At 48.0% G+C, this 19956-nt stretch overlaps 1 protein-coding gene across 1 annotated transcript; it reads left to right on the forward strand.

Moving 5' to 3' along the window:
* The first annotated feature begins 18876 nt into the window (after positions 1-18876).
* On the forward strand, positions 18877-19311 carry LOC138356236 (gastrula zinc finger protein XlCGF8.2DB-like). Its single transcript, XM_069312023.1, has one exon. The coding sequence runs from the start codon at positions 18877-18879 to the stop codon at positions 19309-19311; it is 435 nt and encodes a 144-aa protein (XP_069168124.1).
* The last annotated feature ends 645 nt before the right edge of the window (positions 19312-19956 follow it).

The raw sequence follows: 19956 nt of genomic DNA on the forward strand, positions 1-19956 counted from the left end.
CTCAGAGAACGCGAAGCTGCTTTGAGGAGAGAAGAACACGAACGAGGACTCGCCCTCCAAGAACGTGAGGTTGCACTACTCCAGGAGCGGGAACGAGTACAGCTTGAAACCAAACGACGCGAGTTGGAGATGCAACGCGAACATGACAAGCAACAAGCAACTCTGGCTCTAGAGTGTCGTCAACGTGAAATCGCCTTGGAAACTTCCCACTTCACTCAACGCCAACAAGCTACTGCCAATCTTCCCGTCAGTTTTAATATATCACATGCAAGTAAGTTAATGCCATCCTTTGTAGAAGCAGAAGTTGATGTGTTTTTCACCACCTTTGAAACCCTTGCTAATCAACTCAGTTGGCCTGTCGACCAATGGGCCACACTTCTCAGAGTCCATCTTACAGGTAGAGCTGCAGTCACACTCAGTACTTTGGCGTCTGAGAATGACTACTACACTCTGAAACAAGCAGTGTTGGACGCCTACCTACTTTCCACTGAAAGTTATAGAAGGAAATTCCGTGACCACCTGAAGGCAAGTACCACTACCTTCCTCGAGTTTGCTAACACGAAACGGAGGTATTTCATGAAATGGCTGGAAGCAGCACATGTCTCTACTTTTACAGAACTCGTCAACCTGATGCTTGTTGAAGAATTCTTGAGACGTGTGCCGCCTCCTGTCCGCCTCTACTTAGCAGATAAAGAAGAAACCGACTACCTGAAGTGTGCTAAGTCGGCTGACACTTACAGCCTCATCCACCGGCTGACACCCGAACCATCCTCCAGTAAGAAGTCGTGGTACAGTTACGAGAAGGTGAGCCCCGATCAAGCTGGTTCACAACTGTACTGCAAGTATTGTAGACTCTATGGACATACCATAGACAAGTGTGGTAAGTCTCAATACAAGGGAACCACTGACCAACAAAGACCCAAACCAACTCCTCCTAAGTCCGGTAAGCCTGTGATGAATGTTGGTGTTGATGTTAATGATCTTTCTCTTTTCAGTAACCACCTGTATACTGGAACTGTCTCTGCCAACGGTTCAAATCCGGAGGGACGTTTCAAATTGAAGATCTTGAGGGACACAGCGGCTCTACAATCGATCATCTTGAAGTCGGCTGTGCCCAACATAGTCTACACCGGGGAAACAGTCTTCATCACTGACCTCACTGCAACCACTCCATACCCTCTCGCCAGAGTCCACCTGGATTGTCCCTACGTGAACGGAGAAGTCCAAGTCGCCGTCAGGGAAAAGCCTTTTCCCATGCCTGGAGTGCAACTTCTCCTAGGCAACGACTTGGCAGAAGATCTGCAACCGACCAACCTGATCGTCATGGACAAACCCCAGGTGTGTAACTCTGTGCCAATAAACCCTATTCTTGAGTATGTTCCAGCAGAGGTTCAAGAGAGTGATGAAGTTTCTCCTCCGGTTCTCGTGACCACCCGTGCACAAGCCGCACGTCCACAGCCAGCTGACTCTACTGCTACCGCTGTCCCTCAAGACCCTCAGAAACTACCCCCGCATCTGACCAAGTTGGAGTTCCGTAAGTTGCAGAGGGAAGATCTTACTTTAACACCATTGTTTTTCCAGGCTGAGACTCAACCCGACAGTATTCCTGGGTTCTTCCTAGAGAACGACTTGCTCTACCGCAGATATAGACCCAGTAAACTGAAGGAGGAGGACGATTGGGCCAACATCGAACAACTTGTGATTCCCACCAGCCTGCGGCCCACTATTCTACACCTGGCCCACGGAGCATTCTCCCACTACGGCTTCAACAAGACTTACCATGGGATTCGTCAAGACTACTACTGGCCAGGTATGGTAAATAACGTCAAACAGTACGTAAAACAGTGTCATACATGTCAGATGGCAGGCAAACCGAACGTCTCCATTCCCAGAGCACCACTGATTCCCATACAGGTGCCTGCGGAACCTTTCCACAGACTCATAATAGACTGTGTTGGTCCTTTACCTCGGACCAGTTCAGGTAACGCCTACATCCTAACCATCCTGTGTCCTACCACCAGATTTCCCATAGCAGTTCCAGTGAAGAACATCCCGGCTGCTACGGTTATAAAACATCTATTGAAGATCTTCACTCAATACGGATTTCCCAGGGAGATTCAAAGTGACTGTGGCACCAACTTCACCAGTGATCTCTTCAAAAGGACACTGGAGGAGTTCAACATCAAACAGGTATTGTCCAGCCCCTATCATCCTGCTTCACAGGGTTCTCTTGAACGTAGTCATCAGACCATCAAAGCACTCTTGAAAAAGTTTTGTAGTGAAACCTCGAAGGATTGGGATAAGCAGATTGACCTTATAATGTGTATTTTCAGAAGTCTCCCCAATGAGTCCCTAGGAGTATCTCCTTATGAGATGCTCTACGGCCGTAAGTGCCGTACTCCCCTTAAGGCTTTCAAAGACTCTCTCAGAGATGCCACCTTCAGTGAGCATCAGAATGTGCCCCAGTTTCTTCAAAATCTTCAACACATTCTAGAGAGAGTCCACCGCTTTGCCCATGATAATCTATTGAAAGCCCAGGTGAGAATGAAGACTCATTACGACCAGACCAGCAAAGTAAGAAAATTCAAGCCGGGAGACTTCGTCCTTGCCTATTTCCCTATCCCAGGTTCACCTTTACAAAACAGGTTTTCAGGACCCTACTGCGTCAAAGAGTGCAGAAGCAACAACACTTACGTCATAGAGACTCCAGATAGGCGGCGGAAGACCCAGCTGTGCCACGTCAACCTCCTGAAGCAATATAATGGTACTCCTCCCACTGTCTTGACTAATTGTTCTACCTTCACAGAACCCTACGTCCACAGTGAGACCATCCCAGCTTCTTCTCCCGAAAGCACTGACAAGGAGTCGGCGCTTTCTAATTCCGAAATCCTTAATGATCTTTCCAAATGCTTTCAGGATAATAATCGTGCTCCTATGCCCTCTTCTAATTCCACTCTCACCTCGTCAGATAAGCCCTTCATCCTCCATGTCGACGCCAATGGTACCGACGATGGTGGTGTCGTGATGCAGCAACGAGGCGAGAAGAATACACCTGTCAGCGACTACTGCTACAAGGAACGACGGAACAATTGGCAAGGAGCTACTCTTCCTCATCCTGAAGCTTCAGCACTTCACTCCACACCTGAAAAGTGCTCGGTCCACCATCAATACGGACCACACCACCCTACACCTCTTGCAGCACGCCCACTTCTCATATCAACGTCTTCTACTATGGGCTTGCTAACTGCAGAAATTCAACCTGGAGACACGCTATACCAAGAGTCTGACAACATCTTAGCCCATGATCTCTCCAGAGTTTATGAAGTAGAAGAGACTCCATCCATTACTCCACCACATAACGACGTACTTCTTCCAGAACCGCAGGCTTCGGGGGAGAGTTGTGACGATAATCTCCTTCAAGAGATTGAGCCTGCTCTTCCCTCCATAATTACGTCGTCGAAATTATATAAAACGACTATGGAAGACATGTCCAACAATGACAACAACACCAGCAAGGCTTGCCAGGGTGAGCAAAACGTATGCAGCCAGCCACCTGTTCGGACTCAAACCACCAAACTACATGTTGATCGCTGCCGGCTCCGCTGATTGGTCGCCGGTCTGGCTGCACCTGCACTCGCCCCCCCCATACTACTTGATGTCTGGGGTCGCCCCAACCTCAGACCTCAGAATGTTCAGTGCTCTCGTTGTCACCACTCCTCCCGGCTAGACGCTAGCGTGTACTGAGAGAAGTGGTGGCTTAAAGCCAATATTCCAGCACCTCCCATTTACTTTTGTATTGCACTTCTTGTTATTTTGCCTTAACGTAACTTTTCATTGTGTCATTTAATTATTCTTATTATTTTGATTGATTGATTTTATTATAAGAATTTGTTTGTGCATTTTATTCATGTTTTGATTTATTTAACGTAATTAAAATTTCATTGTTAAAATTTACTTGTGTTTTGTGTGTCTTCTCCTTACCTTACCACAGACGAAGTTTCAGTTTTTTCTATTTTTTTTTTTATAACTATGTGACGAGGCCATACCCCTAGCCTTAAACAGCCGAACACCAACGCGTTACCGTCACAATATATATATATATATATATATATATATATATATATATATATATATATATATAGTAGTAGTAGGCATCCTTCAGTCTCGGGAGACTATGGAGTTGCGCCCTAGTTGTCAATCCTGGTGCAGCGTCTGGTGTGACTGATGAGGCCAATCCGAGAGTGGCAGTCCATCCCACACCGAGCACAAACGAAGTCCGATTCTGGTCTGTCTTCCTGGTTACCGGCTTTCCTTCTCTGTCTCTTTGCCTCCGATTCCTTGGCAAGTGACTCCTCGAACTTGGAGAGACCTCGTTGAACAGACTGCCTCCAGGCTGAACGGTCTGTAGCCAGTGTCTCCCATATAGCAAGATCGACGTCCATGGCTTTCAGGTCCCTTTTGCATACGTCTTTGTACCGTAGCTGGGGCTTGCCTACTGGACGCTTTCCCTGCCTCAGCTCTCCATACAGGAGATCCTTGGGGATCCTGCCGTCGCCCATTCGCACAACGTGCCCGAGCCAGCGCATTCGTCTCTGTTTCAGCATTGTGTACATGCTGGTGATTCTTGCTCTCCCCAAGACGTTGTTGTTTGTCACCTTGTCCTGCCAGGTGATGTCCAAGATGTGTCGAAGGCAGCGCATGTGGTAGGCATTCAGCCGTCTTTCCTGACGGGCGCGGAGTGTCCAAGACTCACTGCCATAAAGGAGAGTGCTCAGGACACAGGATCTGTAAACCTGAATCTTAGTATACTCAGTTAGCCTATTGTTGGCCCACACTCTCTTTGTCAGTTTGGACATGGTAGTAGATGCCTTACCGATGCGTTTGTTTAGCTCCGTATCAAGAGAGAGGGAGTCAGAGATTGTGGAGCCCAGGTACACGAAGTCGTGAACAACTTCCAGTTTGGAATCAGAGATGCCGATGTCAGGTGGGGAGTCCACTCCTTGTCCCATGACTTGTGTTTTCTTCAGACTGATGGTGAGTCCGAAAGCCTGAGAGGCCTCGCTGAAGCGGGTTATGAGCCGTTGGAGGTCTTCAGCTGAGTGGGCAGTGACTGCTGCGTCGTCGGCAAAGAGGAAGTCGCGCAGACACCTCAGCCGAACCTTTGTCTTGGCTCTCAGCCTGGCGAGGTTAAAGAGCTTCCCATCCGACCTGGTCCGGCGGTAAATGCCTTCCGTGACAGATCCGAAGGCGTGCCGCAGCATAACTGCGAAGAAAATCCCGAATAGGGTTGGAGCCAGTACGCAGCCCTGCTTTACTCCACTTCGGATGTCAAAGGCGCCTGATGTTAGGCCATCAAAGACCACGGTGCCCCTCATGTTCTCATAGAAAGATCTGATGATGCTGAGGAGCCTGGGTGGGCATCCGATCTTGGGGAGGATCTTGAACAGGCCATCCCTGCTGACGAGGTCGAAGGCCTTCGTCAGGTCTATGAAGGCTACAAAGAGTGGCTGCTTCTGTTCCCTGCATATATATATATATATATATATATATATATATATATATATATATATATATATATATATATATATATATATATATGTATATGTATATATATATGTATATGTATATGTATGTATGTATATGTATGTATGTATGTATGTATATATATATATATATATATATATATATATATATATATATATATATATATATATATATATTTATCTATATATATATATATATATATATATGAATGAAAACTCACACCCCAGAAGTGACTCGAACCCATACTCCCAGAAGCAACGCAACTGGTAACTACAGGGCGCCTTAATCCGCTTGACCATCACGGCCGTCAAGGAAGTGATAGCCGAGGCTATTTGAGCCACTTCCCCGCCGGCAACTCGGATGGTAATCTTGGGCATAGCATTTCACCAAATCACCTCATTCTTTGGGGCACACGTGAGGAACACAAATGCGAACAAGCCTGAATGGTCCCCAGGACTATATGCGAATGAAAACTCACACCCCAGAAGTGACTCGAACCCATACTCCCAGAAGCAACGCAACTGGTAACTACAGGGCGCCTTAATCCGCTTGACCATCACGGCCGTCAAGGAAGTGATAGCCGAGGCTATTTGAGCCACTTCCCCGCCGGCAACTCGGATGGTAATCTTGGGCATAGCATTTCACCAAATCACCTCATTCTTTGGGGCACACGTGAGGAACACAAATGCGAACAAGCCTGAATGGTCCCCAGGACTATATGCGAATGAAAACTCACACCCCAGAAGTGACTCGAACCCATACTCCCAGAAGCAACGCAACTGGTAACTACAGGGCGCCTTAATCCGCTTGACCATCACGGCCGTCAAGGAAGTGATAGCCGAGGCTATTTGAGCCACTTCCCCGCCGGCAACTCGGATGGTAATCTTGGGCATAGCATTTCACCAAATCACCTCATTCTTTGGGGCACACGTGAGGAACACAAATGCGAACAAGCCTGAATGGTCCCTAGGACTATATGCGAATGAAAACTCACACCCCAGAAGTGACTCGAACCCATACTCCCAGAAGCAACGCAACTGGTAACTACAGGGCGCCTTAATCCGCTTGACCATCACGGCCGTCAAGGAAGTGATAGCCGAGGCTATTTGAGCCACTTCCCCGCCGGCAACTCGGATGGTAATCTTGGGCATAGCATTTCACCAAATCACCTCATTCTTTGGGGCACACGTGAGGAACACAAATGCGAACAAGCCTGAATGGTCCCCAGGACTATATGCGAATGAAAACTCACACCCCAGAAGTGACTCGAACCCATACTCCCAGAAGCAACGCAACTGGTAACTACAGGGCGCCTTAATCCGCTTGACCATCACGGCCGTCAAGGAAGTGATAGCCGAGGCTATTTGAGCCACTTCCCCGCCGGCAACTCGGATGGTAATCTTGGGCATAGCATTTCACCAAATCACCTCATTCTTTGGGGCACACGTGAGGAACACAAATGCGAACAAGCCTGAATGGTCCCCAGGACTATATGCGAATGAAAACTCACACCCCAGAAGTGACTCGAACCCATACTCCCAGAAGCAGATGGTCAAGCGGATTAAGGCGCCCTGTAGTTACCAGTTGCGTTGCTTCTGGGAGTATGGGTTCGAGTCACTTCTGGGGTGTGAGTTTTCATTCGCATATAGTCCTGGGGACCATTCAGGCTTGTTCGCATTTGTGTTCCTCACGTGTGCCCCAAAGAATGAGGTGATTTGGTGAAATGCTATGCCCAAGATTACCATCCGAGTTGCCGGCGGGGAAGTGGCTCAAATAGCCTCGGCTATCACTTCCTTGACGGCCGTGATGGTCAAGCGGATTAAGGCGCCCTGTAGTTACCAGTTGCGTTGCCTCTGGGAGTATGGGTTCGAGTCACTTCTGGGGTGTGAGTTTTCATTCGCATATAGTCCTGGGGACCATTCAGGCGTGTTCGCATTTGTGTTCCTCACGTGTGCCCCAAAGAATGAGGTGATTTGGTGAAATGCTATGCCCAAGATTACCATCCGAGTTGCCGGCGGGGAAGTGGCTCAAATAGCCTCGGCTATCACTTCCTTGACGGCCGTGATGGTCAAGCGGATTAAGGCGCCCTGTAGTTACCAGTTGCGTTGCTTCTGGGAGTATGGGTTCGAGTCACTTCTGGGGTGTGAGTTTTCATTCGCATATAGTCCTGGGGACCATTCAGGCTTGTTCGCATTTGTGTTCCTCACGTGTGCCCCAAAGAATGAGGTGATTTGGTGAAATGCTATGCCCAAGATTACCATCCGAGTTGCCGGCGGGGAAGTGGCTCAAATAGCCTCGGCTATCACTTCCTTGACGGCCGTGATGGTCAAGCGGATTAAGGCGCCCTGTAGTTACCAGTTGCGTTGCTTCTGGGAGTATGGGTTCGAGTCACTTCTGGGGTGTGAGTTTTCATTCGCATATAGTCCTGGGGACCATTCAGGCTTGTTCGCATTTGTGTTCCTCACGTGTGCCCCAAAGAATGAGGTGATTTGGTGAAATGCTATGCCCAAGATTACCATCCGAGTTGCCGACGGGGAAGTGGCTCAAATAGCCTCGGCTATCACTTCCATGACGGCCGTGATGGTCAAGCGGATTAAGGCGCCCTGTAGTTACCAGTTGCGTTGCTTCTGGGAGTATGGGTTCGAGTCACTTCTGGGGTGTGAGTTTTCATTCGCATATAGTCCTGGGGACCATTCAGGCTTGTTCGCATATATATATATATATATATATATATATATATATATATATATATATATATATATATATATATATATATATATATATTCAAAGACTTTAGTTCACAAATACACAACTGAATAGAACTTACGTATCTCCGATTTTATATCTACATTTGAGTGAGGTGGGAGGGGTGATGTGGCATTAACACAAGACAGAACAAGAGGGGATATTAATAGGGTATTAAAAGTATCAACACAAGACAGAACACAAACAATGGGTATTGAATAGAAGTGTTTGTAGAAAGCCTATTGGTCCATATTTCTTGATGCTTCTATATTGGAGCGGAGTCTTGAGGTGGGTAGAATATAGTTGTGCAATAATTGGCTGTTGATTGCTGGTGTTGACTTCTTGATGTGTAGTGCCTCGCAAACGTCAAGCCGCCTGCTATCGCTGTATCTATCGATGATTTCTGTGTTGTTTACTAGGATTTCTCTGGCGATGGTTTGGTTGTGGGAAGAGATTATATGTTCCTTAATGGAGCCCTGTTGCTTATGCATCGTTAAACGCCTAGAAAGAGATGTTGTTGTCTTGCCTATATACTGGGTTTTTTGGAGCTTACAGTCCCCAAGTAGGCATTTGAAGGCATAGACGACGTTAGTCTCTTTTAAATGGCCACTGCTTCGCAAGTGGGGATGTTTCTGATGGGTGAGAAAGAAACATTTGCGCAGCGCATCCCGCAGCGTTGCGCGGGCAGTCTGGGGCCGTATAAATACGGGGGCACAGAGGGGCTCTGCCCTCACTCCGCCTGCCCCCGCCGCTGCCCTCGCAACCACTCCCCGGCCGCCCGACTTCGCACGAGATGGACATCACGCCAGCTGCCTCGGTACCTGGCCTCTCTCTCACGAACATCATGGGGCCCTCGACACCCCAGACCGATCCGGCAGGGGCCTCCTGCCCTACACTTTTAACCCCAAGGTGAGGTTTTCTGTTCAATTCTAGTCAGGACCTCCTCAGTGCGGCGTGTGCCAAGCGCCATCCCCTCGCGGTACTTGTGTGCCGACTTAGTTAGTCCTTTGGGCTCTCTGCTGCTAGTTCCCGGGAGAGCTGGGGCGCCCTTCTTGGCCCCGTGTCTGGCGCCCCCGTGCCGTGCAGGTCGCGTGGCTGGCTTAGGGTCGGCGTGCGCCGGGCCGCGTCCCTAGGGGCCTGCGTTCGGTCTCCTCTCAGGTGGGGCACCGTCCAGCCGCGCCCGTCGTGTCCAGGGGGCCCCGCAGCGTGGCGTGCCCAGGCGCGCGCCCTGCCCGGGGCCCCTTCGGCGGCCAGGCGTGCCCTTGCCGGCGTCGCCACGTGGCCAGGCGTGAAGGGCCCTTCGCCCTTCATGCTCTGCCTTGGGGCCCATGCCTCGCCGCCATCGACCACGTGTCTGGTCGTTTGGGCGTGCGTCGGCGTCCTTCCCGCCTTTCCTTCAGGGCTCCCCGCTGCCGGCCCGCCGGGTTCCCTGGGCCGGCCCAGGGGGCCAGGTTTTCTCCTTGTCCGAGGACATGTGTCGCCGTCGGCGACGGCTTGTGGCCAGGTTCGGTCCTACGCCCGGGGCGCATGTTCTTGGCGGCGGCGACACGTGGCCAGGCGTGGGCGGCCCTCTGGTGGCCCCGCCTTGGGGCCCATGCCTTGCCGGGGCGTCACGTGCCTGGCCGGCAGGGCGTGCTTCTGCGACTTTCCTGTTTTCCCTCGTCAAAGCCACGTGGCTTTGCGCCACGGTTTCCCCAAGTCGAGGCTCGGGCTGCCTTGCGCCCGTACAGGCGCGCCTGTGTGCGGCCCACCCCCCCCCCTCCCTTTCATCTAGGCCCTGAGCATGCCGTGTGGCAGCGCTTGGTTGGTAGGCTCGTGGTACTTGGCGTGTGTGGTGTGTTCTCAGCTAGGCACGTCGCCCTCGGACGTCTCGCCCGGCCGTGTTGCCCGGGGAGGTAGTCCCAGGCCCTTTGGAGTCCCGGAGTCCCCAGATACGTCTCCCCTGGAGTTGTCGCCGAACAAGTTGTCCCCAGTCGTCCGTCTGCCCGGTGTAAGACCGGCATGTAGTCCCCAGACGTACGTCTGGCCGGTGTAGCCCGGTGTGTTATTTCAAGCTTTCCGTCGTCCAGGCCCTCAGGCACGTGTCCTGCTTGCCTAGGGGGTTGCCAGGACCGTTACTCCTTGTCCTCCGTCTGGCCGGTGTTGCCCGGCAGGTTGGTTCCCAGCGCCTTGTGGCAGCGCTTGGCTGGTAGGCAACGGGTCCTTGGCGTGTGTGGTGTGTTCTCAGCTAGGCACGTCGCCCTCGGACGTCTCGCCCGGCCGTGTTGCCCGGGGAGTTAGTCCCAGGTCCCTTTGGAGTCCCGGAGTCCCCAGGTACGTCTTCCCCGGAGTTGTCGCCGAACAAATTGTCCCCAGACGTCCGTCTGCCTGGTGTAAGACCGGCATGTTGTACCCAGACGTTCGTCTGGCCGGTGTAGCCCGGTGTGTTGTTTAAAGCTTTCCGTCGCCCAGGCCCTCAGGCACGTGTCCTGCTTGCCTGGGGGGTAGCCAGGACCGTTACTCCATGTACTCCGTCTGGCCGGTGTCGACCGGCAGGTTGGTTCCCAGGCGTTCCCGCCTGGCCGGTGTAGCCCGGTGTGTTTGTCTTAAGCGCCCTGCCCGTCCATTGTAGCAGGGATTCCTCCTACGTTGCAAGTTCAGCGTTCGTCCGCCTGCCCGTTCGCCTTGTGTCGTCGGTTGTTCTTCAACGTCGGAGGGAGACGCTGGCGTTGTAAGCACGGACCCGAGATCAGCACGACGACGTCTGCAGGTTTACGTCTAACGGTACGCACCACAGGCCCTGGGTTTGGCGTTGCCGCCGGCAATCCAGGATGACTCGTCTCCCTCGGTGTTCGTTAAGTCCTCGGCGTACAGTTCCAGGGGCAGTGCCCTGGACAGGGGGGTGGCCCCCATGTTGCCTGGGGCACGGTACCCTCCAGCAGATGGAGGCGTCGAAGCGTCGTCGGGAACGTCGTATATTTAATGATATCCCATTCTTTGCCTTTCTAAGACTTGTAAATTAAGATTTTCACACACTTTATATGGAAGGTTTCTTATTTTGTACTTGCAGACATCTCGCGACATGCCTTGCCCTTATTCATAATTATGTTCTACATTTCAGCCCTGACATGCCTCTGCTTTCAGGTCACCACGGATTCCTTTTGCCAACAGCCTAACTTAATTTACTCCTTCATTCATTGCCTCGCGCATGTCGCATGTTCAATTTTTGCGTTCGCTGTGCTACAGTGTGTTTGTTCACTTTTCCTTGTCTTACGTCATTAAGTAAAGTCAGCCAGGATGTCCTATTTGCAGAGTTATAAGTAATTTATTAAGTAAAGTCAGCCAGAAGGTGCTATTTGCAGTATTCGCGGGCCCTTATTTTGCTTTACGTTCCCTGGCCCTGCATTTTTGCCTAGTTTCCTCAGTGGTTACAGTATTTACGCTTGGCTCTTGCAGTTTATTCACGTTACTTATTTGGTTATATTTATGTTATGCTTCACCTCCGTTCTCTTAATGTAAAAATGGTTATATATGCACGCCGATTGTATACCCTTATTTTGTACTTGCAGATATCACGTGCCATGCCTTGCCCCTATTCAGGTGCCCTGGACAGGGGGGTGGCCCCCACGTTGCCTGGGGCACGGTACCCTCCAGCAGATGGCGGCGTCGAAGCGTCGTCGGGAACGTCGTATATTTAATGATATCCCGTTCTTTGCCTTCCTAAAACAATGTAAATTAAGATTTTCACGCACTTTATATGGAAGGTTTCTTATTTTGTACTTGCAAACATCTCGCGACATGCCTTGCCCTTACTCTTAATTACGTTCTACATTTCAGCACTAACATGCCTCCTGCTTTCAGATTACCACGGATTCTTTTTCCCAAACAGCCTACCTTAATTTACTCCGACAGTTGATGCTTTGCTCATGTCGTATGTTTAATTTTGCGTTGCTGTGTTCAGTATGTTTGCTCATTTTTCCTTGCCTTACGTCATTAAGTAAAGTCAGCCAGGATGTGCTATTTGCAGAGTTACTAATTAAATTATTAAGTAAAGTCAGCCAGGATGTGCTATTTGCAGAGTTACTAAGTAAATTATTAAGTAAAGTCAGCCAGGATGTGCTATTTGCAGAGTTACAAAGTAAATTATTAAGTAAAGTCAGCCAGGATGTGCTATTTGCAGAGTTACTAAGTAAATTATTAAGTAGAGTCAGCCAGGATGTGCTATTTGCAGAGTTCCTAAGTAAATTATTAAGTAAAGTCAGCCAGGATTTGCTATTTGCAGAGTTACTAAGTAAATTATTAAGTAAAGTCAGCCAGGATGTGCTATTTGCAGAGTTCCTAAGTAAATTATTAAGTAAAGTCAGCCAGGATGTGCTATTTGCAGAGTTACTAAGTAAATTATTAAGTAGAGTCAGCCAGGATGTGCTATTTGCAGAGTTCCTAAGTAAATTATTAAGTAAAGTCAGCCAGGCTGGGCTATTTGCAGTATTCGCGGGCCCCCCTTTTAGCTTCCCGTTTCCTGGCCCTGCACTTTTACCTAGTTTCATCGGTAGTCACAGTAGTTTATGCTTAGTTCTTGCAGTTTATTCACGTTACTTATATGGTTATATTTATGTTATGCTTCTCCTCCGTTTCTTAATGTAAAAATGGTTTTATTTATTCTAGGGCGAAATGTTCCATTTAGCCTACCGCAATTTAATACATCTTACTTATTTGGTAACATTTGTGCTGTGCATCATTTTATGTTTGTCATTAAATTTGTTATCTATTTATTATAGGGCGAAATGTCCCATTCGCCTACCACTATTTAATCCCTGTTACTTAATTGGTTACATTTGTGTCGTGCATCCTTTATGTTTGTTATAAACAATTTTTACTATAGGGCGAAATGTTATATTTGTCTTACGTTATTTTGTTTCTGCCATCTTTTGTTTATTTCCTTGGCAGTGTCTACAGTTAGTAGTCCCCTTTCCTTCGCCGTTGTTTTTCAAGGCAGCCAGGATGTGCGAGGTGCAGTTGTGGGCACTCGCCTCTAGCTTTACGCTTCTGGCCCTGCAGTTGTTGGGTTCCTTTCATTTATTCTCGTTTACGCCTAGCTCTCGCTGTTAGTTATGTTCTTCCCCCGGTTCCTCTGTCGTTCAACTACGCTTGTTGCTACTACGTCTGTAAGGTCTGCTGCTTGCCTTGCTATCAGTGTTGTGGGCCTCTTGCTTCTTGCTTGTTTATTCAGGCTACTTTCCCCCCCCCCTTCTCTGGGTTTTTTTCATTGGGTTGGTTAAATTTTTTTCTGTTGCCTAGATATTTCCTTGGTCTCCTTCGGGTGTTTACTGAGCTTTGCCTTTATGGTTTGGGTAAATTCCGACGCGTCGGGCTCGTTGCTGTGTTACGGGCCTCTTGCCCTTGCTTTAAGTTATTGGGGCCTGTTCGTCAGCCTTCCCCAGTCATTCGCCTCCTGCAGGCTATGCTTTGATAGCTGCTTGTCTCTTTTGCTGGGTTACTTTTATGCTTCTCCCCTTCCTGTCTAGGTATGTTTAGGTATGGCCAGCGGTGCGCGAGCCGCGGCTTATCGGTTGCCCCCCCCCCCCTGGTTCCCTGTTTACTCGGTCTCGCCCTCTTACTTCCGCATTCTTAATTCCATCCCATTCTACGTTATCGCCTCTCGCTTTAGGGCCTATGTCCCTCTCAGACCCGGTTGTGTGCCGTCCAGCGCGCCTCGGCGACGTTATCTTCTCTTCGGCCCACTGTTATTTCCGCCCCCCCCCCCCCCCAGCCGTGCGGGCACGCCTGTGGGAAACGTCTCCTTAGTTCCTCCTATGTCTGCTTGTCTTACCATCCCCCCCCCCTCCTTCGTGCCTGCAGGATTCTCTTTTTATCCCCGGCAACGTGTCTTAATTACTGTTAGTTGGGGCAGCGTATGTTATGCTAGCAGGCGCGGCAGCCGGGTTTATTCCCCCCCCAGCCTGTCGCCAGGTTAGTCAGGCTGTCACTAACGTTCCCTCTTTCCGCAGTGGCGAGAAGCCGGACCACCCAACATCTGCAACACGGAAGAGGGCACGGACGGCGTCAACGCGAGGACAGCAACGTAGTGGAGCACGGACACAGCCGGCCAAGGCGCGGACCAAGCCCGCACGCTTTGCCTCCCACTCTACAGAGCCCTCCTCGGCTGGCTCGGACACGGACACCGGGCGCACACCTCAGCAGGACAATTCGGACAAAGCAACGGGTGGCACAGTGACACAACTCCCACCCTTTCAGCAGACGATTGGACGACGCTGCAGGCCCTCATTGCGCAAGCACGTGGGCCCTCCTTGGGCTCAGGTCACCGCGACGGAGGAGGTGCAGTGACATCGGACAACAGTGCAGTGTCGCTGCCGCCCTTGTTCCTGCGAGAAGCAGGCCTCGCCGAGACGCCGACAACAGTTCCCGCGCACCTCCTGCCCTGCAACTTCACCCTGCAACTGTGAGGACCCTATTCAACTCCCCGCAGCCAGCGGCGAGGCGTACTTACAGGGCTAAGTGGGTGGAGTACGCCGCCTACGTCTCGGCAGGATGGCGAGGAGAATGCCCCTTCGATGCTGCACCTTCGACTCTGGTGAACTTCCTGCAATCTCTGCCCTCGCGGGGCCTGGCTTACCGCTCTCTGCACGCCTATCTAGCGGCCTTCGCCTTCGTCCGCAAGCTACACGGTAGGAGGGACCCAACTCGGCAGTTCCTGGTCACCCAACTCCTCAAGGGGCACGTAACTCCGCACAGCGGGCCCCTGCACGGCGTCTCCCTGTGACGAGGAGCCCCATGCATCGCCTGCTGCGGGCACTGGGAGGCGTATGTAACTCCGCTTATGAGAAGTCTTGCTACAGGGCGCTCTTCTCCCTGGTTTTCCACGCCTGCCTACGCCCGGGTGAGGCGGTCTACGTGGAGCATGGACGACACACGCTCAACCTTGAGCAGGTATCACTTACGACGGCAGGAATAGATATCGTCTTCAACACCTACAAGCACAGCGCAGGTCACACGCCCACCCTCTCCCTGAGAGCGAACCCTTCCAGCAAGTACCGCCCGGTCCGTGCTCTGTCCAAATACTTTAATTACAGGGGCCTGGCCCCGGGGCCCATATTCAAACACGCCGCAGGCGCTCCTGTCACCAGGCGAGTTTTCTCCAGGATCCTACGCACTGCCCTCTCGGCGCTAGGCTGCCTCCAGATGACTACGCGCCGCATTCCTTCCGTATCGGCAGGGCCACCCAGCTGTCTCGGGACGGGCTCGCCACATCAGAAATAATGGCAGTCGGCAGGTGGAAGAGTAGTGCTCTCACATCCTACGTCAGACGGGACGTTGTTGCTCTGCCACTTTGAGTGCCTCACGCGGCCAGCTGGCACTCGCCCTTCGGGGGGGGGGTCCGGCCGCTGGCCTGCGGTGGGGGTGCAGCGCCGGTCCCCAAGTGTCCCGCTGTCCGCAGCTAATACTTTGCCCAGTCTAGGTGCTAGTAAGCCCTACTTGTAGTCACACCCCCTTCTCCTTATTCATTAGGTCTTTTACGGCCTCTTGGCCGGGTACATTACGTGTTATGTGGTCTCTCACTTATTAGTTATTCTTTGTGTCCTGCCTGTTATATCCTAGTGTTATATAATTACTACACATTTGCACTCGGCCTTAATTCTAGTACCAATTAACCTTTAGGTTTCTGCAGAATTAGTTTCCATGTCACTATAGGCTAAGGTCTCATACTTACTACGGGTGTACCTTTTAAGTTAAATCTAGTCCTCGGACTTGGAATTGTTACTGTTAATTCTTACTTTATATATTTACTTTATATATTTTAATATAAACTTTATATATTTACTTACTTTATATATTTGAAACTTTATATATTAACATGTTCTGCAGAATTTAATCTTCAATAAATTTAAAGCCCCATACTGCCAGTATCTTTCTCCCCCTGATCAGAAAAGCGTTCTGTTTTGTGTCTGGAGAGTTTCTCATGAGTAGGCTGGCCGTTTTTCTGGTTTTATAGTAAATCTCCAACCAGACTCACCAAATCCTTCACTAATCCTTCCATTATTGCAATAATAATGTTATTAGAATTGGAACTCCAGCTAACACAACCTCTCACTGTGACTGCACCTGAATGACTGAATGTAGAAATAAATAAATAAATAATAAATAAATAAATATGTTTATTCAGGTAAGGTACATACATACATACAAGTGATGTTACATTAATGGATTAATATATAGATAGAGCTAGTACATACAATGCCTAAAGCCACTATTACGCAATGCGTTTCGGGCAAGAAAAACATTAATATCTAGAACTTAATACTAATTGAGCATAAAGAATAAAAAGTGTTGAGAACAAATACAAATAAAGATAACAAAAAAAGCGGGAACATGACTGAAAAAGCAGCACAAATACACTAGGTTGACAAACAGTGTTGATTAAACAAAAAAAAATTACAGACATGGGTTGACAATAGAGGAGTGAGGTAGGTTACAGGGAATTTATTAGGTAGTGTTTAGTATTTATCTTAAACTGGTTGAGAGAGGTACAGTCTTTAACATGGTTGGGAAGGTCATTCCACATTCTGGGTCCCTTGATTTGTAGAGCATTTCTAGTTTGATTAAGTCGTACTCTAGGAATATCAAAACTGTATTTATTTCTGGTGTGGTGCTCATGGGTTCTGTTACAACCTTCAATGAAGCTTTTGAGGTCAGGATTGGCATTACAGTTCAGCGTTTTATATATTTATTTATTTATTTATTTTATTTATTTATGCATATACAAGAATGTACATAAGGAATGTGAGGATACAAATATGGTAATTACAGTCTTGTAAAGCCACTACTTGCCATCATCTTTATTACTGATGTTAATGTTGTCTATCTGTAGCTGAATTGCATTTGATGATTTGCTTCCAAATAAGATGTAGTAAGTCTTTTCGATGTTTAATGTTAGTTTGTTCGTTGACATCCATAAGTGGACTTTTTTAATTCATTATTCACAACATTATTTAGTGTATGTGGATTGAGGTTTGAATAGATAAGAGTAGTATCGTCAGCAAACAGTATTGGTTTGAGAATAATAGAGACATTAGGCAGATCGTTTATATATATAAGAAATAGAAGAGGTCCTAAGATGCTGCCCTGTGGCACTCCAACGGTAATTGGTAGAGTGGACGAAGTTGTATCATTGATGGTTACATATTGGTGTCTGTCACTAAGATAGGATCGGATGTAGTCAAGGGCAAGGCCTCGGATTCCATAATGCTGGAGTTTAAGTAAGAGGTAGTTGTGATTAACAGTATCAAAGGCTTTTCTTAGGTCAATGAAGAGTCCAATCGGAAACTCATTTTTGTCAAGGGCTGAGTAGATAACGTCAAGGAGACTAATGATTGCATCGTTGGTGCTCTTTTGGGACCGGAAGCCAAACTGGCAGGGGCTGAGTATGTCGAATTTTACGAGGTAGGAATAGAGCTGTTTGTAAATAATTTTTTCAAATATTTTTGATAGAATGGGTAGATTTGATATTGGTCTATAATTGTTTATGTCCGCCGGATTGCCTCCTTTATGGACTGGCGTTACTCTTGCTTTGTATATGTATAATACACAAGAGAGAATGTGCAGTGACTTAATATCTAACATATTCAGAGATTTGAGTAAGGGTACCGAGTGATGTCTGGGGCCAGAGTTGGATATTGTCCTAATAGCAGCTTTGTGTTGGGTAATAAGAGGACGTAAATGATTTTGGGTAGTAGAACCCCAAGCACAAATACCATAGTTGAGGTATGGATAGATGAGGGAGTAATAGAGAGTAACCAGGGCAGGGCGGGGTACATAATATCTGATCTTAGAAAGAATGCCAACAGTTTTTGAAACTTTTTTGATATATTTAGAATGTGACCCTGGAAATTCAGCTTGTGGTCGATGAGAACGCCAAGGAATTTGCCATCTAATTTGTTACAAATTTGGGTATTGTTTATTTTGAGATTTATCTGATTAGAGGATTTATTGCCAAACAGAATATAAAACGTTTTGTCGATGTTAAGGGTGAGTTTGTTGGCGGTTAGCCAAAGATGGACTTTCTCTTGCTCAGTATTTACTGTGGCATTTAGAGCAAGGGGGTCAGGACTGGAGTAAATGAAGGTTGTGTCGTCAGCAAATAGAATTGGTTTGAGGTGTTGGGAGGCATTTGGAAGGTCATTAATGTAGATGAGAAAGAGGAGAGGGCCAAGTATGCTGTAGATGTAATGTAGAAATGTAGAAACCCAGTTACAAACAATAGTAAGAAGTAGGAAAAATAAAGTGTGGCACCAGAAAGAACACTGGAACGCCTAGGTGAGCGTCGCCACCATTATCACAACACGGGACGGTGAGTGTCCAGACATGAGCATAAAACCTTCCCACAAACTGCACCTATCATAAAGAACAAGCCCACCATTGACCTTCAAGTGCTCACATCAAGTCTAACTCTACAACAGCCTAAGAAACAACACTCAAGCCTTGCCTAAGCCTCAACATTGACGTCCTACCGTGAGGCGTCACCTAGCATCACCATTCATACAGTCACCCGAAGAGAAAACCTTCCCACAAACTGCACCTATCATAAAAAAGATGAAGCCTCACCAGTGTCCAGAGTGTGGGAAGGTATTCACTTATCTTTCACATATGAAGACTCACATGTTAGTGCTTTCGGGTGAAAAACCTCATAATTGTCCAGAGTGTGGGAAGAGGTTTAGTCGGGTTGGAGATATGAAGACTCACATGTTAGTGCATTCGGGTGAAAAACCTTATAGTTGTCCAGAGTGTGGGAAGAGGTTCAGTCAGCTTGGACATATAAAGACTCGCATGATGATGCACGTTGATGAAAGACCTTTTGAGTGTGATGAGTGTGGCAAAAGGTTTAGAGATCGTCGCTCTATAATGCGTCACATGTTAGTACATACAGAAGAAAGGCCTTTTGAGTGTGATAAATGTGGCAGATTATTTAAATCACGTAAAGGTATAAAAGCACACATGTTAGTGCATTTGAATGATAAACCTTCATGAGTGTCGAAAGTTTTAAAAGAGATTCGGTCATCTTTGTAGTATGAAAACTCAAAAGACGGTGCATTTGGGTGATAGGATAAACATTTTGAGTGTGAGAGATAAATCAGAAAATGTTTTAAGTATAATGTATATTGAAGCACATATTAAAAAATAAAATGTTTATTCAGGTAAGGTACATACATACAAGAGATTTTACATAATTTAATGGATTTATAGATGGAGCTAGTACATACAATGCCTAAAGCCACTATTACGCAAAGCGTTTTGGGCAGGAAAAACATTAATGGCTAAAACCTAATACTAATTGAGTATAAAGAATAAAATGTGTTGAGAACAAATAAAAATAGAGATAAAAAAGGGGGGAACATGGCTGAAAAAGCAGCACAAATACAATTAGGTCGACAAATAGTGTTGTTTAAGAAAACAGGCATGGGTTGACAATAGGGGGTAAGGTAGATTACAGGGAATTTATTAGGTAGTGCTTCGTTCTTATCTTAAACTGGTTGAGAGAGGTACAGTCTTTAACATGGTTGGGAAGGTCATTCCACATTCTGGGTCCCTTGATTTGTAGAGCATTTCTAGTTTGATTAAGTCGTACTCTAGGAATATCAAAACTGAATATATTTCTGGTGTGGTGCTCATGGA

Source organism: Procambarus clarkii, chromosome 6, assembly GCF_040958095.1.
Source record: "Procambarus clarkii isolate CNS0578487 chromosome 6, FALCON_Pclarkii_2.0, whole genome shotgun sequence".
NCBI lineage: Eukaryota > Metazoa > Arthropoda > Malacostraca > Decapoda > Cambaridae > Procambarus > Procambarus clarkii.

Excerpts from the sequence above, each read along its gene's own strand:
- LOC138356236 (XM_069312023.1), top strand. The coding sequence starts at position 18,877 with ATGAAGCCTCACCAGTGTCCAGAGTGTGGGAAGGTATTCACTTATCTT.